Consider the following 24,541-nt stretch of genomic DNA (forward strand, 5'->3'; position numbering starts at 1 on the left):
TGAAATTTCATACAGTGCTCTTTATTCAGATGGATATTAACTTCAGATACAGGCGTCAAATACAAGATCTGTAAAGCAGAAAGGTCAGCAAGAAAAGGAATCATCATTAACATTTCAGTAGGTGATGCAGTACACACCTTTCGACCTCATAACTATTGGTCCAGGTGGGATTCTCTGAGATAGGCATGGCCAAACTTGGCCCTCCGGCTGATTTGGGACTACAACTCCCATCATCCCTAGCTAACAGGACCAGTGGTCAGGGATGATGGGAATTGTAGTCCCAAAACAGCTGGAGGACCATGTTTGGCCATGCCTGCATGAGACCAAAGTGCATAATGACAAAACAAAATAAAACTACTAGTCTTGTGCCAAACCAGACACGGGGGCGGGGGAGGTTATATGTGTCTGCCCTATTTACATATAAAATGTGGGATGGGGGCTGACAGGAGTCTACCATGAGGCAGAGTGAGGAGTCTGTGCTGATTTGGGGTGTCATTAAATGGGAGTAGATATTTATCATCTCATATTTTTACTGCTGGGGGTGAGGAGAGACATTTGTGGATTTTTTTTTGCCACATATACCAAAATACTATGGATGGCTTTAGGTACAACATGATGGGATGAGGCATGAAGAGCCTTTCATATTCTGTCTTGGATCAGTCTTGCTTACTTCACCTAGATGGACCAGTCCTGCTTACCTTCCTACTAAAAGGGGCATAGAACTCTCCTCCTCCTATATGTTACAATACAATATGTTACAATACAATACCTCGGGTTGAAGTAGCTTCGGGATAAGTATTTTTGGGTTGTGCGCTGTGGTGACCTGGAAGTAACGGAACACGTTACTTCCGGGTTTCGCTGCTCGTGCATGCGTAGACAGTCAAAATGATGTCACACGCATGCGCAGAAGCGGCGAATCGTGACGCGTGCGGACGCGCAAACGCAAGTTGCGTTCGCTTCTGGATGCGAACGGGGCTCCGGAACGGATCCTGTTCACATCCAGAGGTACCACTGTAATTCGGTCTGCCAGTCACCTTTCCACGTTCCTGCTTCTCATATTGGGGGAAATAAGGTATGGGGTGGGGAGGTTTTTGGGATCAGTGTGCTTTTTTATGCATCACCCCTGCCTGCGGGACAGATTCTACCCCAGCTTTCAGGATAGCCAAGAAGAGTACTTCCTCATACAGCAAATAGTTAAATTGTGGAATCTGCTGCCATAAGAGGTATCATTATTATTATTTATGAAATATGTATACCTGCCCTTCATCCGTAGATCTCAGGGCGGTTCACAACATAAAATTGCAATATAAAAGACACAAAAAACAAGAACAGAAACAAACCAAAATCCCACCATGATTCAAAGGCAAAGGTAGCCATCATGTTGTACCTAAAGCTTGAATGGCTTTGAAAGAGGATTAGATAAATTCACAGAGGCTGAGACTATTATGGGTTACTAGCCATGGGTTACTAGTTCCTTCACTGCCAGACTGTAGCGTGCAGTTAAATTTTTCATAGGGGAACAGTTAGGGCTAGAGCCGCCAGCTTGCAAGGAGGATGGCGGGACAGGACGGTGCACACTTGACACCACGATTGCCCGACATCGCGTGTGTGAGCACCACACCTTCCTCCCTAAGCTGGGCAGAAGCTTCCCGGGCTTTGGGAAAGAGTCACCAAGCCTCTGAAAGGATGCCGGAGCCCTCCTGCCTCCTTCCCAGAAGAAGAGTTTGGATTTGAAGAGTCTCAAAGCGGCTAGCATTTTCCTTTCCCTTCCTCCCCCACAACAAACACTCTGTGAGGTGAGTGGGGCTGAGAGACTTCAGAGAAATGTGACTGGCCCAAGGTCACCCAGCAGCTGCATGGGGAGGAGCGGAGATGCGAACCCGGTTCACCAGATTACGAGACTACTGCTCTTAACCACTACACCACACTGGCACACCAGGCGGGCTTTAGGAAGGTGGTGGGAGGACTCTTGGACCTTGTTGAGAGCATCGTGCCTCCCTCCCCAAGCTAGGCAGAAACTTCCCAGGCTTTGGGAAGGAAGCGCCAGGGGGACTTTTAGGGAACTGTATGCCACTATGGCCAGAGGACTGTATGCCTCTGAATACCAGTTGGTGGAAATTGCAGGTGGGAAAGAGTGGCGTTGCACCCAGGTCCTGCTTGTGGACTTCCTATAGGCATTTGTTTGACCACCGAGGTCAAACCCACACCAAATATTTAGAGGAACGTCTAAAGCACAAGTCTCCCCTGTAGTTTACCCCTCACAAAGCTATGATTCCCAGCACCTTGAACCATTCTCAGGATTCTTTGGGGGATGCCATGTTCATTAAATGTATGGTGTGGATGTGACATTTGAGAATAGGATGCTGGGCGAGATGTTGGCCTAATTCAGGAGGGCTCTTCTTAAGGCATGTTATGCTCTTCTATACAAACAGGGTGGATGTGTGAAAAGACACCGCCACCATGTCTACTGTCATCCTTAGTAGCAAAAAATGCTTTCGCCCCCACTGCTCAGGAATATTTAGCCCTCTTGTTTTCATTCTTGTCCTGTAACATGGTAGCTTTTAAAAAATCTATTAATGCTTAATTTTCACCGTACAACCTGAAAGAAAACGTACCTTGGGAAATAGCGGGAACATCTGAACAGGTCTGCGCAGTACCTGCGTACTTTTTCTGGTTCTGGAACAACCGGGACAGGGCGCTGTGCTTCTGATGGGAAAGACCTGAAAGCTGAGACAAAGAGGAAAGGGCAGATCAAGACCTGACATGGGAATGACCCAGTTCTCCTCCCTGTCAAATATACCAGCTGCTTTGGGCAAGGCTGGGTTAACAAAGAAGCATTCTATGCCTTAGCATACCATGGAGTAGAGAAAGAAGAGATACTGTAATGCTAAACAGTGTATGTCGTACACATGAGCGAGTGAGAGGGATTGTTTTGTTTGTGCATCTGTGAAAGCTTTTCATGACAAAGGTGGGAATGAAAAGCGGCGAAATTAATTTTGCAATGAATGAAGAGACACAAGAGAGCTGGTGGGTTGTAGTGATTAGAGGGCTAGAGGCTAGAAGCCAGGAGAAGCTTCCAGATTGTCACTGTTTTGTGGGTGGGATACAATTATATACCGGTCATTTCCGGTTGCACAACTGAAGTGGATTTTGCACTCTTGCACCCACCCCCACAACACCAAACTTTGTTCAGGAAAGGGAAGTGATAGGAAAATATGTGCTAGAAAGTGTATGATACCAAATCGCTTGATGTAGTGCACAACTTTTGGGCAAACAAATCAGAATGAATACTCAGTAAACAGCAGACATTGTATAACCTCTGTACACACACTGTGAAAACGAATCAGGATGAATACTCGCTAGACAAGCCTCCTGGAAGAGTCGCAGTGTTCAAATCTCCACTCAGCCATGAAGCCCCCTTGGTAGCTTTGGACTAATCACTATTTCTCAATCTAACCTGTCTCAAAGGGTTGTTTGCAGGATAAAACCTGGGACAATGTATGTATGCCTCCCTGATCTAAATGTACTAAACAAGTCCACAAACTCTCTGATTTGAAAGAGAGTGTATGACCTTGACCAGGAGGCAGGGGTGGGGAAGATATTCAGTTCAGTTTGCATTTATAGGCAGGTTTGCACCTATAAAGGCAAACCTACCTAATTTGCATGTTCCAAAACACTATGCAAACACAGCTTATCACTGGAAATCTGCACGTCTCTGAATTTTGCATTGCACCCATCTAGCCAGGTGTGCAAAAATGCATATTCCAAGGTGAAGTATGCACAAAATGCACATTTTAGTGGAAATTACGAATCTACATTCTACTGGAGATAATGCGCTTTGCAGAAATGTGCATATTAGGAGAAATTAATACTAAACTGCTGTTGGATTTTCATAAGAAAATGTTCTTTTAAAAGAAAATTTTCAAAGCAATGTGGAAATGTGAATTAAAGATTGGAAAAAAGGACAGATTCGCTAGTCCCTACAAGGAAATAGGTGTGTGATATCTATCTATCTATCTATCTATCTATCTATCTATCTATCTATCTATCTATTCATGAATGACAATGAGTGCTGTGCTTAACAGCAAGAAAGATGTACAGAAACGGTACAGATACAGTTTCCTCTACAGGTATGCATATTTTATTTCTTTTATTAGTGCAGACAGCAATAAGCCGCTGAATCCAGTAGCAATACAAGAAAATGAGGACATCTTACTATTGGATGATATTAGGATATTTACCTTGCCTCAGGAAGTCCACTTCTGACTTTTGTAGAGGACTGGAATCTAAGTGCTCCAAGATAGAATCTAGAGATACGCCATACTCAGTGTAAATAAAAAGGGCTGTTTACTTTACTCTCAGTTATATTCTCTGAAAACGAAGGGTGGCATTTGCCACCAACTTCTTCAATAACACAGATTACTATCTGCAGAAAGAGCCCGAACTATATTGCTTTCATTTGTTTTTAAAATATCTGCCACACAGGTCAGTTGATCCCTTAAGGTGGCTCTCTCAAAAAATAACATTAAAGTCAACAGCAGAAATATAAACAAAATGAAACAGACGAGTATATAAACATGCACATACACAAAAATCAATGTGGTTAAGAAAAGAACAGAATGATAAAAGTCATCCCTAGGTTAAACACCCACTCACAACGCCCCATCACTGAATGCCTCGCAGAATATGAACATCTTTATAATCATTCAATGTGGAGACTAGACAGGCATATCTGTGGTGTATGGAGTTTCAGAGTTTGGGTCTCACCACTGAAAATCTGGGGCTTGGAACAGATTCCTAGGCATCACAGCAGTAAAAAGTAAGATTTCCTTGTGGGAAAGTCTAGAGCAGAAGCTTTCAGAATTACCCTCAGGAAACCTTTTCTGCATATTTTCTGTCAAAAAACATCTGTTTGTTTGCAGCGCTTTACACAGAACATCAGCCAGGCTGGTCTGGCTTGCTATTGGCCAACTGAAATGAGAGGACCTCCTGCATTCCTAACACTTTCCCTACAAGTGGACATTGGTCAGGCTCCATCCTCAGAGAAGCTTCTCTCCTCCTGATAAGCTTTCAATGAATTTCATGGCTTCTTGGAAACACCATTTGACAAGCCACTGACATAGAGGGAGAAAAATGAACACCAGGGAGAGACAGACCACATGCCTGTCATGTTTTATTAAGTTGTTTATGAATGCAGGCCCAGATAACAGTGAAATTACTTGGAAGGAAGCAAGTCCTATTAAATTGAGTGGGACTTCCTAGGTAAATGTGCACAGAACTGTAAATTGAGCCTGCAATCCTATACACATTTTCCTGGGAGTAAATCCCCACTGAACTGAGTGAGGATTTACTTATTAATAGATAAGTATTCAACTAAGTTTCTCCTCCACCTAAGCAGAATAGTCTTACGAGCTGTGATAGAACTGGGATGGCAAATAAAGATGAAAGCATTCTGTTTATATACCTATAAACATGGTGGCTGCATTTCTTGTATGCATTTGTGGGCTTTGAGTATAGTCTTGCGCCTGGTCCAGAAAGTTCCGTAGTTTTCCTGGATGTTCCTTAACCTAGAAAATGAACACTTTGATAAACACACTGTAATGGCTGCAATAGGCAGGGTATATTTGCCAGTTAAGAATGGATCCTTTTGAAACAAAAGTGAAACTTGTAGAGTCATGGGGCCGCATTGGCCAATACTGCTCCCCCTCCAGGATCCAGCCTATCACATGGACTGCTGTCCCTGCCTCTAGCATCCCTGGCCATCCAAGTGGGAATGGCACATTCAAGTACACCCTGTGCAAGTAAAATCCAATGCATGGAGGCCAAAATTATGGAATCAACTTCCTTTGGGGGGGGGGGAATCCAGTAATGGCTATGTGATTGTTGGACGACATGCATCAGGTTTTCTTGTCTTGGGGGTATTTTAATGCAGAGTTCCCCAAACTCGGGTCCCCAGCTGTCGTTGGACTACAGCTCCCATCATCCCTAGCTAGCAGGACCAGTGGTCAGGGATGATGGGAGTTGTAGTCCAAAAACAGCCGGAGACCAAAGTTTGGAAAACTGTTCTAATGCAACATTTCCGCAGGATCGGCCAGGGATTATCAAAATACATATAGTAGGGGTATATACATTCCTTCAGTGTGCCTGAAGGAAGCCTGTTTCTCTGCCACACACACTTTCGCTGGTTCATTTGAAATCAACAGATATGAAGTCTACGGATAATATTGAAAAGATCCCAGTGTGCACAAAGGGCCTCACAAGGTGCTTGCAAATCATGCTCCAGGAGTCCTGGTTGTCATTTGCAGTCCATCCCAAGAAGACTTTGCACTCTTTTAAGCTGTCTCTACGACTCTGTAAAACAAGAGAGACAAGAAGCCTTCCCCAGAATTAGTGAAAAAAAGAGATTATTCGAAAAAAAGTCGAATAAAGGCAAATAAATTATAGAAGGGCCATATGCAATTGCCTCAATCATCTAAAAAAAATATTTGTGTGCAATCTGCTTCCTGTTAAGCCCTTTTGTGTAGTTTGCTGGATCTTTTAAGAATTGTTATTAGGATCAGAACTTTTATTTAGAGAAGGAAGTTTCTAGCTCTCTTGAGCGCAGAGCTAAATGAAATAATGACGAAAGCCACCGAACCCCAATGTATAAAGAAACCTTAATATATCATTATGGCTTTCGAAGCTCTCGATTTCTTCTAAACCAGTGTTTCCCAAACTTGGGTCTCCTGCTGTTTTCAGACTACAATTCCCACCATCCCTGACCACTGGTCCTGCTAGCTAGGGATGATGGGAGTTGTAGTCCAAAAGCAGCTGGAAACCCAAGTTTGGGAAACACTGCTCTAAATCCATCAACAAGCCCAAGTTTTCACCCATCCCCAGTTTGGTTCTAACAATTCCGGAACGTTCTGCTCCTTTTTGATTAATGAATTCATATCTGTTGATTTCAAACTGTTGTTCTGGAAAAATCAACATCCAATTAATTTAAGCGCAGTATACTGAAAAAGAAGAATGAGGTGTATATCAGCAGCTATTCTGTCTGTGCTTCCAGTTTGGTCCTTGGAGGTCTACCAGTTAATAATTTCCTCATAGGAATTCTTCACACCACCTATTTCCCAAGCTTTTAGGAATTGCTTCCTCGGGGACTGAGCTATGTCTTCAAAGCATGGTTCACTCAGTAGAGGCTGGGCTGTTAGTGTGAATGGACCACTGTGTGGTGTAGTGGTTAAGAGCGGTAGTCACGTAGTCTGGGGAACCGGGTTCGCGTCTCCGCTCCTCCACATGCAGCTGCTGGGTGACCTTGGGCCAGTCACACTTCTTTGAAGTCTCTCAGCCCCACTCACCTCACAGAGTGTTTGTTGTGGGGGAGGAAGGGAAAGGAGATTGTTAGCCGCTTTGAGACTCCTGAAGGGGAGTGAAAGGCGGGATATCAAATCCAAACTCTTCTTCTTCTTCTTCTAACACCAACCTCAATCTGCTTTCAGTCGCCACCTGCCTACCTTCTTTCTTAAAACCAGTTGGCTTGGGGTTAGCTTGGGCTCCAACTATAGTTGGTCTCCCTGCCTTCTACCCCACTTGTTGAAATGGGCACCAGCCACCACTGCTTACACTTGTAATATCATGAGTCCTGGAAGGTTGGTCAACATTATCGTTATCGCATTATATTCCAGACAGGGAGTAGGGGCTGAAATTAGGAGACTGTAGTTTGCTTAAGCGGCTCAAGAATGTCATGGCTAAGGTGAGATTTGAACTCAGGACTGGCAACTCCACATTCTTGGAGCTACTATACTAATCCAGCCCTCAACTGGCCTGTTCTCAACTGTATCCCCAGCTGTATTGTGTCACTGCAACAAAATATGCAGGTGCTGCCTTGTCTTCTGATCCAAAGTAATCATATTTTTAGCACTGCATTCATTTGGACTTTGTTATTTTATTGGTCAGCCTCAAAAACTGAACTGTCGGTATTTGTATTTTAAAGTCGCACACTATTCTGGATACTTCAATTATAAAAGTGTTGAGCAAGTGCAATAAATCATTAAAACAAATCCATGCAAAGATAAATAGGTGTGCTCTGGTGCAAAACAGAAGATTGCTCTTCTGCTGTTCAAGCAACTTTCTGCTTTTGGAAACATGAGCAGTGCATCTTGCCAGTAGAGGCCCTTCAAGCCTTGGACTATAGAACTGCACTGTTCAGCTGTGGCCATTGTCATAGGTGGAAGGGTGCTCTGAGAAGCCCCATTGGCCTCACCAGAACTGGTGCCACCATGTGGCATCTTTGGGCAGCTTCTAGGGTTCCAGCACTTTAGCAGGCCACACTGCTGATGCTTCCTAGGCCTGGGAGCTTCCATTTAAATTTCCCACAATGCCCTCAGCCTAGAAATTTAACTGGTTGTTTCCAGCTGCACAGCACTGATTGAAAGTTCTGTTATGGATGCCTCTTGTAGTTGCCAGCACTGCCAAGTAAATGCACAACATCCCATCAGTGTAGGAAGAGGCCAACCAGAAAGAACTTGGTTGACGTCTCCCTCAGGGCATCCTTATCAGGCTTTGCAAAAAGGCACAATATCATTTACCTTAGCCGCAGTCAGATGTGGATCTTGGAGGTTCAGTAGCAAAGTGACAATACTGTTGAGAACCTGGTCCTGCAAAGCGGCTTTTTCTTTCACGTCCAGGTTCTTAATCATGTCTTGAAACAGCCTGTTTGCCGCACAGGTTATTTTGGGTCTCCCCTGGGAATGAAAGAGAAAGGAAAAAGTTTGACTTGATAACCTTCCTGAGACACTTTGAGGCTATGTAGATAGATACTCCTGTTTACACTGCATCCAGGGCACTCTCACCACTGGTTTCGGAAGAGGTGTTTGCACAATGTTAGCCACAATCCCTATGATCTATCCTGTATCTATCCTGTTGTTTCTTGTGAAATATTGATGCATTTTGATGCATTTCCCTCAAACCAGCTTCAATCCGAGCTGTGAGAAAGAACAACCTGGCTTACATTTTAAGCCTTAGATACCATGGCCTGATTCCATGCCTGGAGAATGGACTGCAGGTAATTTTCTAAGATCTGTGCACCCCCCCCCAAATAAATGCTCCACGACGCAAATATGTTTAAGACTGCAATCCTAAGCATAATTGTTCACTGCCGGCTCCAGGGTTTTTTGGTTTTTTGGAGGGGGCACTTGGGCAAGACATCCTCAATGGTTGCAGCCACTGCCACTTGAAAAGAGCATATAGGAGACATATCCAGGCCTTTTTTTCAGCCTGAACTCTTTGAAACTCAGTTCTGGCACTTCTCAGGTGGGCACCATTGCCATTATAAGAGAACAAGGGAGGCGTTCATGGTGAGTTCTGGCTCCTGTTTTTCTCCCCTTCCACCTGGAAAAGCCCGCCTCACATAGATGAACAATTATTCTGAAACTTACGTCGGCCAAGAAAGGCTGAAGCTGTTTGACGATCTTCACAAATATGTTCATGTTTATATTGTTTTTGTGGAGTGTTACGATCTTGTTTGTGACCTCCATAGCTGTCAAAATCACCTTCTCATCAGTGTCGTTAAAGCTTGGAAGTATGCCCAGGAGCAGGTTGGAGAGCTCTTTCTTCTGAAAGGACACCGAAATCCTTTTACTGATAGACTACAGTAGCAATTTCACATTATGTGACTGGGATCCTTAGTTTAGTCTTGCTGTTGTCCCCTGACCAGAGTTGTGCACACATGGTACTCCCACCAGTGGAGGAACACTTCCCATACTCTTCCTCCCTGGAGAACTTTGTGCCCTCCTAAAAATCTGCTCTGGAGGGTTGGGGGACCTACCAGAACAATATGAGAGGTGATTTAAGCGGGAAGGAGGGAATCAGCAGAAATAGCCTCTCCTCCATTCCACTAGTGCAGGGGTCTGCAACCTGCGGCTCCGGAGCCACATGTGGCTCTTTTACACCTTTGCCACGGCTCCGGGGCGGATACTAGCGAGGGGAGGAGGCGCATTGTGCGCCCTGACACTCCCCACTGTGGCAGGCGCTGTACTGGCTGTGACGTCGCATGGGGGCGGTGCGTCCGTTAGTCACGCACCGTCCCGACATCACCTTCCCGGTTTTGCGGCTCCCAGGTTTTTTTTTCTTCGGAAACGAGTCCAAGTGGCTCTTTTTGTCTTAAAGGTTGCAGACCCCTACACTAGTGGGACCTTCCACTGGATCTCGGTCTCATCCGTGAAGGAAAGGAACCCAAACGTTCAGAGTTGCACAAAACTGTATCTGCGCCTGGTCAGCAATATCACTAGCTGCAGATATGCTTCACTCCATTCCTAAGATGAAAGGTGTGAGGCTTAAGCCTCACCTGGCAGCCATACCTACTAGCCTAGAAACTGTTCCTCCAATGCAGGGCTTTCATATGTAAAACCTGAACACATTCTCTGGTGCTTTAGGAGCAGAGGAGTAGCAGGGGAACCTAACAGAGCAGGAGGTGATAACATCCTCTGCCAGGGTGAGCTCAAGCTCTCTGGGTGAGGCCCTGTGAGGTAGGCTAGACCCTGTGAGGTAAGCTAGGCTCAGACGATGGTTGGCCCAAGTTCACACACTGAACTCCACGACTAGCCCCTCCACTACAGCATTTACCACCAGGAATCTCCAGTGTGACAAACCATTTTCAGACTCAGGAAACTGATGGCATTTATGTACCACAGCTGTTTCATTCATTGATGCTATTGAAACATATAATGGCTGCAGACACAAGCCCAATTAAGAGGTAATAATCTCAGTCCAGCAAAACCAGATTTATTGGACTGAGAACAAGTACCGCGTTCACAACCCCCTCTCCTCCCATTTCTCATTTACTGTAATGCAAAGCATTGTTTTGGTGGTCACGTGCTGCCACATAACCAGGAAACATATCGCCCCGTGACACAGATTTGAATAAAATGTACATATGCTAATTTATAACTATAGATGCACATTTAGAAATTATTACTACACACTTCCACCATTGTAAGTAAGTCTGTGCCCAGTGACCAGGGTATCTGTTGGTTTGCTGTCCTAGGTTAACATTAAGGCCCCTATTTTCCCTTCATATTGTTATGAATAGGAAGTGGAGGAAAGACTCTCCATCATCCTAAGTGGGGCACATAGATGGGACACATTTGTTGAATACTGCCCAATAGTTCTTGCCCCTGAGCACTCACTCAGTTGAAAATATAATCTATTTATCCCGCTTCTGTCATAGTCTCGCCACGTTCACATATATCTGTGATTATTAAGTGGTGAGAAAAGGTACTCTGCACATGCCCTTATTATTCACATATTCCCATGCCTAGGTCCTGGCATCTGACACAGGTTCTGGAGCTCTGCCCCTGGATCAGTTCCTTAAAGATACTCCCCCCAACTTCTTGTTTCAGTCTAGCATGTTTTGCTTCAGTACAGAGCACCAGTTCAACACCTCCACCTTGTCCTTACCTAGAGTTTCCTTTAAGAAACAGCAACAACAAAAATGAAATCACTTACGTTTTGCAGGTGACGCGCCACATTGCCCATTCCATGGAGACTGAGCCAGCGGTAGGTTGGACACGAATCAGCCTGCCAGTTCTTCAACAGGCCCAGGATGTAATGTTTTTGTAGCACCGTATAGGTGGATTCAGATGAGAGAAGCTGAACAACACAAAGCAGTAAATATGTGGCAGGAAATTCAGAGAACTTTGCCCATACGTTGCCAGCTATCGAAAGGTAATGATAGAATACTGGAGTCACTCTCAGCTGTTGCTGGTGTTTCAGTTAATGGATAAAGATTTCCCCTCAAGCCCAAATACTGTTATTTTTTTATATGAAAAAGATATTGGTAAAGTAGGATTTGGTTGGAATAGTATTGTTTTGCTTTTTGTGTTGCAGTCACGGTCTGTTTCAGACATCTCTAACTTTTCTGCTGGCTACAAATTCTGTTGGCAGGATGTGTTATCTGCACTTTTTGAGTTGTTTTTCACCGCATACCTATACTTATGCAATGCACCAGAAATTATTTACATTATACTATAATAATATATAATAATAATTTATTATTTATACCCCGCCCATCTGGCTGGGTTTCCCCAGCCACTCTGGGCGGCTTCCAACAGAACACTAAAATACAACAACCTATTAAACATTAAAAGCTTCCCTAAAACAGACTGCCTTCAGATGTCTTCTAAAAGTTTGGTAGTTATTTTTCTCTTTGACATCTGGTGAGAGGGCGTTCCACGGGGGGGGGGGTGCCACTACCGAGAAGGCCCTCTGCCTGGTTCCCTGTAACTTGGCTTCTCGTAGCGAGGGAACCGCCAGAAGGCCCTCGGCGCTGGACCTCAGTGTCCAGGCAGAATGATGGAGGTGGAGACACTCCTTTAAGTATACTGGACCGAGGCCATTTAGGGCTTTAAAGGTCAGCACCAACACTTTGAATTGTGCTCGGAAACATACTGGGAGCCAGTGTAGGTCTTTCAAGACTGGTGTTATATGGTCATGTGGAATATGGAATGCTGCCGCATTCTGGATTAGTTGTAGTTTCCGGGTCACCTTCAAAGGTAGAGCGCATTGCAGTAGTCCAAGTGAGAGATAACCAGAACATGCACCACTCTGGCAAGATAGCCTGCGGGCAGGTAGGGTCTCAGCCTGCATACCAGATGGAGCTGATAAACAGCTGCCCAGGACACAGAATTGACCTGTGCCTCCATGGACAGCTGTGAGTCCAGAATGACTCCCAGGCTGCACACCTGGTCCTTCAGGGGCACAATTACCCCATTCAGGACCAGGGAGTCCTCCACACCCGCCTGCCTCCTGTCTTCCAAAAACAGTACTTCTGTCTTGTCAGGATTCAACCTCAATCTGTTAGCCACCATCCATCCCCCAACCGCCTCCAGACACTCACACAGTGGCAGAGAGAGAGAGGGGGGGGAGAAGAATGTGTACAGAAACCCTGCCATAAAGACAGGCTGGAACTGAGTGACTATACAAGGGCCCAACCTAACATTTGTTTTCCATTCCTAAGTGACTGGGGAAGGGCTTCTAGCTCAGTGACTAGAAAGCATCTGCTTTCCATGCAAAACACCCCCAGATTCAATCCTGGCATCTCCAGACAAGGCTGTGAGAGATCTCCTCAAGCCACTGCCACTCAGTGTACGCCAGGGAGCCTTTTTTGTCCTGAGGGTCTCTCCAACCTCCCAAGGGCTGCATGCCAACAGTGGCCTTAGTCATATTCCTCACAACTAAGGAGACGTTTAATCTCAGGGTCGTGGGTTCAAACCCCACGTTGGGCAAAAGATTCCTGCGTTGCAGGGGGTTGGACTAGATGACCCTCGGTGGTCCCTTCCAACTCTACAATTCTATTATTCTAAGTAGCTCGTAAGCATTTATGCAAATATAAACACATGCATATATGCAAATACATTCACATATACTCTCCACAGCTTTTTCTGCTTGGCCCGCCAAAAGCTTCCAAGCAACATTGACATAGGCTGTGTAATGGAGGGGTGAAAAAATGTAAGAGCTAGGAGGTTTGTCAGTAGATATAAAGTACTGTATCTGTTGGTACAGCAATGGAATGTTTCCTCTTAACCATTGCCTGTTCCTCATGGTGTCTGAAGGCAAAAAGGGATGCAAACACAAACACATTTACAGTTTTGTGTTCTGCTAGGACCACACTTATACTCAGTGGCTATGTAATGTCATATTTCTCAAGATGCTACTCAGACAAGAAAATAGACATACTGCAGTGAAAAAGGCCATTGCTGTCAGCTTCTGTTGGTCATCCCCATGATGGAGAAGAGGAATCACCTTGGTAAATACCGCATAGTCAAGCCCATGATGATGTTTGACAAGGGCTCTGTAAGGATATAAACAATATTTTATTTTTGTGAATATGCAGAAGGCACACTGAAGAACACAATATTCAGCCTCAAATTCAGGTCCTCCACTACTTGCCTGGCCAGAAGGAGAACTCCTTCGAGGTAGTTCTCTGGTGAAGCCAAAAGGTCCCAGCTTCCTGTTAGACTCGTAAAACACGCCTGAGGAGCCTTCTGCCTTTTCACCAAGGCCTTTAAAGCATCCATGGCGCAGCTGAATTCAGGGAAAGAAAAAGCATATGACAGGGACAATTACCTTACTTAGAGCCCTATGGCACACACCGCCTTTCATGAGTTTTGTTAGATGGCATTATTAAATCCTTTATAAATGACTGTGGTTTGGTTTACTAGGAGCTTGCATCTTGAAGGTTATGAAATGCATTATTACTGTAATTGGAACCTGAAACAATAAGGAATGAAGTGGTGTAGACAGCTCAGTTCATTAGAACAAGCCAAGTTTGGAAAGGAACACAGCATGCATGTTGTTTATTATTAATTATTATTTATATGATAATGATGATAATGAAATTTCTTTTTGATATTTTTTTTTAAATATTTGTGTACATTTTGGGAAGGTATGGTCCAGGGCATCATAATCCCATGAATGCTCATGGAATCTTGCTCAATGCTCCCTTTCTTTGATGAGGGCATGGAATAGTGCAGTGTTTCCCAACCTTTTTTGGGCAAAGGCACACTTGTTTCATGAAAAAAATCTCGAGGCACACCACCATGCCAGATGGGGAAAGGTCACTTTTTACTTATGTAAAAAAAAATAAAAAAATAGTAACAGCATAGAAGGTAATGGTTAGGCTAGCATCCTTCTTCCAAATATGCTAGGTTTTTATTTGCAGGGACTGTTCTACATGGGAAAGCATTCAGCACTGTCATTCTCCCATCTGCCATCTGAATTGGTACTATTCTGGGTCAACTTACTCTGCTGCATGTGTAGATGAAAATGGCACCAAGTGTGGGGGAGGGGGCAGAACAGGTTTCAGATACAGGATATTAAGCATACACGTACTTCAGATTGAACTGGTTGCTTGCTTTGCAAGTTTTCATTTCCCAAATGACTGCCTTGGCAAGCGCAATACCTACCAGGCTCAACGCCGGTCTCGCGCTGCCGCTTCCCGCGCTCTCAAGGACCCGGGAGGAGGAAGGCGTGAAGGGAATCCCGAAGGCGCGAAAACCTCGCGCATGCGCAGGCCTTCCGCCTGCGACAGCCCAGTAGGCCGGCCGAAGCGAGCGGCGATGGGATGTGGGAGGGAGCTCGCTCGCCACCCCGTGTGTGCCTATGTGGGGCACGTTACAGCCCCGTGATGTCAGCGCCACGCAGGCAGCCAGGCAGGCAGACGGCGAGAGCCCCGCGCTGGGCGGCCTCTCCTCGCCGCCGCCGCCCCGCCTCTCGCCGCCCGACTCGCCCGCCTCCCTCCCACGGCACACCAGGCAACGTCTCGCGGCACACTAGTGTGCCGCGGAACACCGGTTGGGAAACACTGGAATAGTGAACTGGTCAGAGGCAGAGACAATGCGGGTGGAGCGGAAACAAAACTGGGCCAAGCAACTGCCTCCTACCTCTGCATAGCAGGCAATATCCTAACCACATAAAAGCCCAGTGGGACTTTACTGATAAAGCAAAATAAATTTCCCAGTAAAGCCATTTTGGAATGGACAATCTTTTTCAGATTAGAAAGCCTTTTTCTGCTAAGACATTTTAATGAGAATAGCTCCCCTGCTGCAGTGCAGGGAAGAGTAAGACCTCCGGAGCCTTTCCTTACAAGCCAAAGAAGAGAGAATTATGTTCTTATCAGACACTGATATTTACATGGTTAGTAGTACTCCATTAGCTGCCTGTTACCTTATGTAGTTTGATGTTCTGATTATGTCCTCCTGTCCAGGTTCGGAATCTGTACAGTTCATCAAGTAGTGCAGCTGAATAACCAGGAAGATGATCACAGATACGTAATAGCTGTTCATAGGGATTTTGCACTTTTTATCTCTAAATATTATGCATAGGGCCTTTGTTGCCTGAAACAGAATAAAAGAAAAACCAGACCTTAATTCTAGGAAGTTTGGTTGTTCTCCCACAAGCAGATATCACTCGTTATGTTTGTTCTTGGATCACTGCAGTCTTACCCTAAGACTGTGAGTTAGGGTTACTTTATGGGCAGAGGTAGCACCCTCTAGATGTTGTTGGACTACAACTTCCATCATCTCACACCATTGGCCCCATTGGCTGGGGCTGATGGGAGCTGGAGTCTACCAACCTCTGAGGACTCATTGGTCACTCCTGTTGTATGGCTACAATGAGAGATTCTAGCAAAAACTGGAGACAAGCAACGTAGAATATTTTTCATGTCCTTTTTGTTCCCTTCCCGGTTTTGTCCCCTCTCCCCATAAAGTCCAACATCTTCTGTAACTGGTCCATTTACGAATTAGCTAAGCAATATTGCCAGATTGCATATCCAAGCATAGAGATGGTCCAGTACAGGGGCATCAGAATAAAGGTAAAGGGACCCCTGACCATTAGGTCCAGTCGTGACCGACTCTGGGGTTGCGGCGCTTATCTCGCTTTATTGGCCGAGGGAGCCGGTGTACAGCTTCCGGGTCATGTGGCCAGCATGACTAAGCCACTTCTGGCGAACCAGAGCAGCGCACGGAAACGCCGTTTACCTTCCCACCTATTTATCTACTTGCACTTTGATGTGCTTTCGAACTGCTAGGATGGCAGGAGCAGGGTCCAAGCAACGGGAGCTCACCCTGTCGCGGGGATTCAAACCGCTAACCTTCTGATCGGCAAGTCCTAGGCTCTGTGGTTTAACCCACAGTGCCACCTGCATCCCCAGGGCATCAGAATACTATTAATTAATTAAATTTGTATATCGCCCTTCATCTGTAGATCGCAGGGCAGTTCACAACATCAAAATAGAAGCTTAAAAAATAAAATACATAATAAAAACAAGAACCAAAACACACACACAAACCAATAACAGCCTTCCCTCAAACACATTTAAAATGTTATAGGGTGTTAATCAGCCTGGCTGAAGAGAAACGTTTTCGCCTGCTCCCTAAAGTTGTATAATGAAGGCGCCAGCTGAACTTCCATGGGGAGAGCATTCCACAAATGGGGAGCCACTGCAGAAAATGTGAAAGCATGAGTCTGATCATATCTTGGCCTAGTTCCACAGGTTCCAGAACATTCTATTGCTTGAAACGAATGATAAGATGGCAGCCTTCGATTGAATGTTACTTAAAGACTGGGAATGGGAGAGAATCCGCCACAGCACAGAAGGGCAGCAGGCTAGCATGGGAGGTGAAACTGGGCAGGCCTTGTGACATACAGAGCTCTGCCCTCCAACACTTTGTTTGCTTCTGTGCTTAGCACCTGCTTGCTGCAGGGCATGAGCTGTGCAACTTATGCACATGTCCAACTCCTTCCAGAGTACATGGCCTGGGCTGGTTGTCTCTCTGCTTGCTTGCTTGCCTTGCTCGCTTGCTCACTCAGTCAGGGCAGAGGCCTCTCCCAATGGCACTGTTGGTGATGTGCTGGGGGGACGGCAACCAGACAAAACAGCTAGTCAGCCAGTCTATGCCAAGAACAAGAAAGCATCCTCACCACCAGAGTGCGGGCCCCAGGAGGACTAAAAAGAAGAGAGGTGGGCTCAGAAGGTATAGCCAGGAGGGTCTGCTCCACCTGCACCCCCAGAATCAGCTGCTGAGGCAACCACCTCACTCTGCTCAATAACAGGGCCTGCCATGTTTTGTGCACACTATATTTCAGGGTTTCCCAAACTTGGGTCTTCAGGGTTTTTTTGGACTACAACTCCCATCATCCCTAGCTAGCAGGACCAGTGGTCATGGATGATGGGAACTGTTGTCCAAAAACAGTTCCCAAACTTTGGTAACCCCTGTTCTATTGGGTGGTGGCCTCCAAGTTGTTGTGCATCTTTCTAGATCCCAGTCTATGCTCTAGCACAGCACAGCTTGTTACAATTGTAGGTAAAGGAACAGCATATTTCTCTCACGGCTAGAGGTAGAAGGGAGGAGTTGTCTGTGAACTTTCCATCTGATCCCAGGCGTTCGCCGCTAAGGCAAGGTTTCCTTTTCAGCACTTCGAGAAGCTTGGCAAGAACCTGGAGTCTTACAGGCTGTTTAGCTTGGCCCAAGGCTTCCCAGATTTGACTGATATGCCTAAAATTAAAACAAACAAATCTATATCAGTGTCTACACCTACACACACCCACCACTGCTGATCTCAATCTCTCTTGCATTTCTAGTGTTGTTTAAAGTGGAGTTATATGTATATACAGTGGTACCTCGGGTTACAAGCTTAATTTGTACCCGAGGTCCGTTCTTAACCTGAAACTGTTCTTAACCTGAGGTGCGCTTTCGCTAATGGAGCCTCCCGCTGCCGCTGGTGGACGATTTCCATTCTCATCCTGGGGCAAAGTTCTCAAATCGAGGTACTACTTCCAGGTTAGCAGAGTTTGTAACCCGAAGTGTTTGTAACCCAAAGCGTTTGTAACCCGAGGTACCACTGTACAATAATTAAGATGGATAAAGGAGCCCAACAGAACTGAAAGCCTGTTTGCTGCAAATAATTGTTTGTTTACTACTAGAGGGCTAAAAGCCTTTTATAGGATTTGATATTTTCATCAGTCTAGCTAGTGTTATGAAAAAGGGGTGCCGGAACTCAACATGGACACCTCCTTCTTTTAGAATGGCAATGGAGGCCATGTGAAAGGTGCCAGAATTGAGTTCTGGTGAGCTCCAGCTAAAATAAAAAGATCTGAGTCTAGCAATGACCCCCAGTACAGACAATGTAAGAAGAGAGAGCCCTGCTGGCTGGATCAGGCCAATGGCCCATCTAGTCCTGAATCCTGTTCTCACAGTGACCCACCAGATGCTTATGGGAAACCAGCAAGCATCTTTTCCTCACATTTTAAATATTGGTTGGTGTTTTTTTTTGTATGATTAGGGTTTTTTTGGAAAAACGTGTGCAGGTATAAACAATAAACAAATTCAAAAATGCATTTTTCATGTGGTGTGGTAAAATTTCTAAATAAGAGCTATGGAGTCAGTTTTGAATGAAAAGGATGCTTAGTCCCTGTTACATGGAATTTCTTATCTTGTCCATGGATATCCAGAGAATAATTGATATGTTGTTTTTTTAGACACACTTGCCTAAAAACCGCAAAATGTCACCAGCTGGAACTGCTCTGTCCCAACGCACCACTGGAATACAGCTCCCAAGATGGCTGCTCATGAGACAAAGGTTCCTTGCCCCCGGGGTACACAATATTGAGCTAGTTGGATAAATATTCTGACTTGCTATAAGGCAGCATCTTATGATATTCCTTGGTTTACCCTTAGATTTTATCTCATTGTTCACAGGAATAAAATGAAGTGAATGTTGTCACCTTGGGATAATTGGTGACTATCGTCACACACTTTAGGTGCTCTATCAAGACAGCTGCTCAGACCTTTTGCTAGCTCAGTGTAATTAAATCACCAAGAATATTTACATTGGTTATATAAGTGACAAAGGTCATCTACAATATTCTGGTATAAGTTCTGAATATTTGAGTAGGTGGAGCGAGCGGTATCGTTGCCAATTTAGCCCACAGATTTTTCCATCAGAGGCAACCAGAGGAACACACACAGGTTAATCAATGTTATTTCCCTGTGTGGCATGGCGGTTGGAGCACAGAACCTGGGAGTCCTGGGTTCAAATTCCCACTCAGCCATGAAACTCACCTGGTGGCCTTGGGCAAGTCAAAGCCTAACTTACCTCACAGGGAATCATGGATTCCTCACTCAGTTCCTCACCTGTCACAAAGCAATGAGAGTTTCAGAAGGCTTGAAACAGTTTCTTCTGTGTGTTTTTCAGCCAGGAGGCACACAGCCCCTATGGCAACTTCTCTTGCACTAGGTTCCTGGATAGCTCGCAGGTGGAAATAGATAATATCAATGATTTCTGGCACCTGGGATAAAACAAAACAAGGGTTTACACTGATGATTCTTTCACAGTTTCTGTTGCTTTTGCATTTTATTTTGCATTTTTGGTCCTCAGACATGAATGCTGTAGCACTTCTTAGTGTCTAGGTGAGAATGGCTTGCAGTGTGACAGAAAAGATAGCAGTTTGGGTAAATGGCCGTGCTCTTGTCATAAAGAGGTTAGAATGAACTCAACAAATTGCATCACTGCACTACAATGGTTATATATGTAGCTCCTCCAACCAGTAGACCCTTGCTGTTTAGATAGTGCTCTGACCTGAGAATAATTTGGATGTTTAGAACATGTCTAAACATGATTGCTTCTAGGCTGACTTGCAGTGACTGAATCAGCTGAGAGTTTTTGAAACAGGCATTACAGATAGTGATTGGGTTGAATTCAGAATTGGGGGAGTGCGCACAGTAATATGAACTCTCATAGCTTAGAAAGCTGCACCGATATATATATATATGCATATGCAGCAGAGAGGGCTTGCTAGACAGAGATAAGAGAGGCCCACTATCCTTTACTAGGAATGGACAAAATGCTCTTAATGTTCATGTTCCTTGCATATGAGTAGAACGACATGTTCATTCCATTCTGTGCGGATTTGTTTGGCAAAATCCTTTAAATATTCTGCACGCTTTAAAAATGCATTTATCACCAATAAAGAACTTTCAAGGTAGCCTGAGGGCTTCCCTGAACGTCTCCTCCTCCTCCTCTCTCTCTTTTTTCACTTCTTAAAAACATTTCTAGTTGCTCAGAGCAGTTAGAAAGTGCAGTGCTTGCCACAGCCATGGAAAACTTTTGATTAAAAAATGCATGGAAGCAGTATGGTGTTCCATCCCTGCCAGGTGATTTTTGGGAGAAAAAGATGGTTGAGCTCCGGCATCTCCTTATCTAGAAAAATAGCACAGCGTACACACATTACTATATTTGCATTCAGTCATTTTGTGCAAGCGTCAACCAACTAGATACCTGCTAGCACTTCAGAGTTTGATTTAATTTGCTGGAATCTGACCTACATATGGATGTTTGTAACAAGCAGACTGATCAGATAAAGCAGCGCAGTTGCTTTGCTTCTAGAGAACTACAGATAGTTCATCCTGTCTTTGTTTTGGTATAGGAATATACGAAGCTGACTTGGGTGAAGCTGTGGCTCTCGTTTGTCTGGAAAGACTATGTGCAGCAGCAAAACACCTAAAGGGCAGGTAGCAAGGGGGAGAGAACTGAGGTGGCTGTCACAACATTGCTCTTGGGAAGAAACTACTTGACAGGCTAAACCTATACCTGGGCTAGCAGATCCCTTTCCTGGATCAGAAGAATGCAAGCAGGCAACCAAATAAGCTGGCATACAAACAACTAGTTGCTTCAGTACTTTTGTCTCTCTCTAGAATTCATTGCTAGAACCCACAAGGCACAACCACCTCAATTTTCTGAAACCCATAAGCATCTCTTTCTTTTTTTACCTTTCCCCTCAGTTTGTTCCTCTCTTTTTTCAAGATTGAATTCAGCATAGCTGAAGCTGCCTGGATGCTATTTTTTTCTGTGTCCCTCAGGCTAGCGATGGCTAAAAGTACCTGACCCGTCACGGTGGACTCTGCATCAGCTCCTTCAGGTATCTGAAATAAAACAGAGAAGAGGCAGTTGTGGGGGATACATCCATTATCCAAAAGATGAACACCCGCAATAGACTAGCTAAAAGTATTGCTGAACTGGAGAAGTTAGATTTAATGGTTGGAGTGCTCGAGTCAGACTAGGGAGACCCAGAACCAACTCCCCACTCTGCCATGAAGTTCACTGGGTTGAACTTGGGCCAGTCACTATCTCTCAGCCCAACTCAGTGATCTTTCAGAGGTTTTGTGAGGATAAAAAGGGGCACAGGTACATATGCTGCCTTCAGCTCCTTGGAGGAGAGGCAAGAAAACGAACAAAATGAGCTGATTTCTAACATACACTCACATACATCCCAACATCACAATTACAGTATTCAAATGTAAAGCAGGGAGAAAAATACTCTGAAAGGTTTTCCAAGATTATATGAGATGTCCAGGCAGAAAGAAGACCTAGGTTAGGGGTAGGGAACCTCTGGCCTTCCAGATGTTGCTCCCACCATCCCTGCCCATTGGCTGCCCTGGCTGAGGCTGATAGTACTTGGTGCCCAGTAACATGTGGTGGGCCACAGGCCATCTGTCACCCAGACCAGTGTTTCCCAAACTTGGGTCTCCAGCTGCTTTTGGACTACAACTCCCATCATCCCTAGCTAGGAGGACCAGTGGTCAGGGATTATGGGAATTGTAGTCCGAAAACAGCTGGAGTTTGGGAAACACTGGCCTAGACCATCAAGGCAAGCGTGTGGAAACAGGTCTTCTCCCATAACAAGAGGGGGATGTAAAGATATAACTTCTAAATTTGCAGATGAGCGAGCCTTTTCACAAAAGTGGTGTAAAGTGGCTCTGGTTTGTAATACAAATGTGTATAAAACTCACACTGGCACAATGCTCATTCACTTTATAAATGTCTGCATTAGAGGGTGTGTCATCAATATCATGTGATGTTTTAATCTCATGTGTAAAAAAGTTTATGGCATGGAAAGAGCGAGAGTTTGGGGGCTGCAGGAGGAAGTGTAAAGAAGGAAGGAACTTCACCTGAGGAAGATGCAAAAATGTGAACATAGATGTGATGGTCTTGACAGAGTTAGGTGCACTGGAGATAAAATATGCCATAAAGGCTACAAACCTATAACTGCTTACCTGAGAGTAAGTCTCACTGAACTCCATTGGACCTACATCAGAGTAAACAGACATAGACTTGTGCTTTAAGGGGGTCTGTGTTGTATTGTTGTGGCCAAAGAGAAATCCAGAGTGATTGTACCTGATTAAGGTTTTCGTTTTCCGGCGGCGGCGAGATAACATGATGACCTTTCTTCTCCTTTTCCTTCACGAGAAAGTCCCCAGGCTCTGACACTGGCTTTGCAGCAGAGACTTTCTCTCGAATTTGTGTTTCTGTTTTCAGCACACAGTATTTTTTCTTGCTCGGCACAGACATCTGGGCTGTATATGGATTTGTTGCCTTTTCCTGGGTCATACCATCTCTCGGGCTCTCAAAGTTGGTTTGCGTAGCCTTATGTTCACAGGTAAAGTCTGGTTCGTTGGCATATGCCGTGCTCATCCCAACATGTGGGCCGTAGGTCTTTTTAATCTTTTCTTTTACAACCATGGTTGATCTAGAAGAAAACACACACACACACACACACACACACACACACACAAACTTTTGTCACAGTATAACTTTATACATATCTCAAATTCTCCCAAGGAAGTGTGTATGAGATTGCAGCCTTATTCTTTTTTTTATTAAAGGTTTTCAACCGAATATACCATAAAATCCAAACTAATAAAAAGAATAATAAAAAACAATATATCAAACAGAAAATATACCAAAGTGAAAAAGAAAGATACATTGATAATAATCCTCATATGATCCTCATAAAATAAAAAAATATAAATATATCTGTGTAGCCCTCGGTCACCATTTTACCTTAATCTTCACACACAGAGTTTAATCCTCCCACCTCCCACCTGGGAGTGCTTCCCTTTCCTTGTCTCCCACCCTGAGAAAAACCACTCTGACCTGCCTCTCATAGAGGCCCCTTCCTCTTCTCTCTGTCAGCTCCCTTTATGTATCTTGATTTATCACAAATATAATTCTTTAGCTGTTAAGACATACATCTATTTAATATTACCAGAGAGCATCCAAAAATCAAAGATCACGCAAGAAACCCAGACCAAAAGAAAAAGAAAAACTTGGTTTATGGGCTTGTTGCTGTTTTCAGTATCAGAGACATAGGTTTGCTACAGTGTCTGGAGTTGCATGCATGCCATACACCTGAAGAACCATTCCTCCCCCTCCAAGAATCTTGGGAACTGTAGTTTGCTAAGGGTGTTGGGAATTGTAGCGCTCTCTCTGTGTAGGGTAAACTACAGTTCCCACAATTTGTGGGGAGGGGGACATGCTTTAAATGTATGGTGTGTATGCAGCCCTCTCAATATGCGATATAGGAGTGATGATTAAATAGTTAAAATATAAAGCAGATTTCATTTCTTCCTGGGTTTTATTTCATAGTGCTTTTGAAATCTCAAACTGAGACAAGGTGAAGTTTATTCTAACTGCACCCAGGTATGTTTTAAAGAATCATTTCCCACCAGAGCATAATTGAAGGGTCACTTCCAATTGACATGAATTTTCAGTTACCTACAGAATCCATTGGGATTTATCCTGCGTACAAAGAAACAAATCCCAACACACACAAAATACAAGTGCTCTTATTACTTAGCCATCAAACTAAACACAATTAAAACCCATGCTGAGATTCACAATGGCAAAAGCCAAGAAAGACTACTGGAATGTTTTGACAGCCAAAATCTCTGGAAGGACTGAAGACCATTCAGAACATTTTTTTTAAAAAAATGCTGGTTGCAGAAGACAAATACCAGTGGCTATGTCTGGCACCAGCAAGTCTCTGGTGAGTTAATGGAGGCACAGAGAAGCAACAGACCACGTGGAGCCATCTACTTACAACTTGCATGGTTGGAACCAGTCATATATTTCCCGTTCTGCTGCAGCAGTTTCTGCCTCACTGGAATGTAGCAATGAAAGGATCAGTGCTCACCAGGGCCTGGGTCACAATGGATCTTAT

At 44.6% G+C, this 24,541-nt stretch overlaps 1 protein-coding gene across 5 annotated transcripts; it reads right to left on the minus strand.

Annotated features, from left to right (window-relative positions):
• LOC310705983 (maestro heat-like repeat-containing protein family member 6) lies at positions 1 to 24,541 on the minus strand. 5 transcript variants are annotated; one of them, XM_083501218.1, is made up of 16 exons: positions 24,422 to 24,541; positions 22,717 to 23,068; positions 21,312 to 21,464; positions 19,677 to 19,831; positions 17,873 to 18,038; positions 15,706 to 15,875; positions 13,930 to 14,064; positions 13,717 to 13,831; positions 11,488 to 11,631; positions 9,420 to 9,593; positions 8,571 to 8,726; positions 6,259 to 6,351; positions 5,465 to 5,567; positions 4,242 to 4,307; positions 2,616 to 2,727; positions 1 to 68 (listed from the first exon to the last, which is right to left on the minus strand). In XM_083501218.1, the coding sequence occupies exons 2-16, from the start codon at positions 23,059 to 23,061 to the stop codon at positions 56 to 58; spliced, it is 2,100 nt and encodes a 699-aa protein (XP_083357344.1). In that variant the 5' UTR covers positions 23,062 to 23,068; positions 24,422 to 24,541; the 3' UTR covers positions 1 to 55. The 5 variants fall into 5 exon arrangements, with proteins under 5 accessions (XP_083357344.1, XP_083357342.1, XP_083357343.1 ...); XM_083501216.1 differs by having other exon boundaries at positions 9,420 to 9,596; positions 24,422 to 24,540; XM_083501217.1 differs by having other exon boundaries at positions 9,420 to 9,596; positions 24,336 to 24,473.

The sequence above is a fragment of the Podarcis liolepis genome, assembly GCF_965112155.1.
Source record: "Podarcis liolepis genome assembly, chromosome: 4".
NCBI classification, from domain to species: domain Eukaryota; kingdom Metazoa; phylum Chordata; class Lepidosauria; order Squamata; family Lacertidae; genus Podarcis; species Podarcis liolepis.

Coding starts and splice junctions, on each gene's coding strand:
- LOC310705983 (XM_083501216.1), bottom strand. CDS start 23,061: ATGGTTGTAAAAGAAAAGATTAAAAAGACCTACGGCCCACATGTTGGG. Junction 8,727..9,419: donor TTCAGCCTTTCTTGGCCGAC/GTAAGTTTCAGA, acceptor TTTCATTCCCAG/GGGAGACCCAAAATAACCTG. Junction 4,308..5,464: donor TGCAGCCACCATGTTTATAG/GTATATAAACAG, acceptor GCGTATCTCTAG/ATTCTATCTTGGAGCACTTA.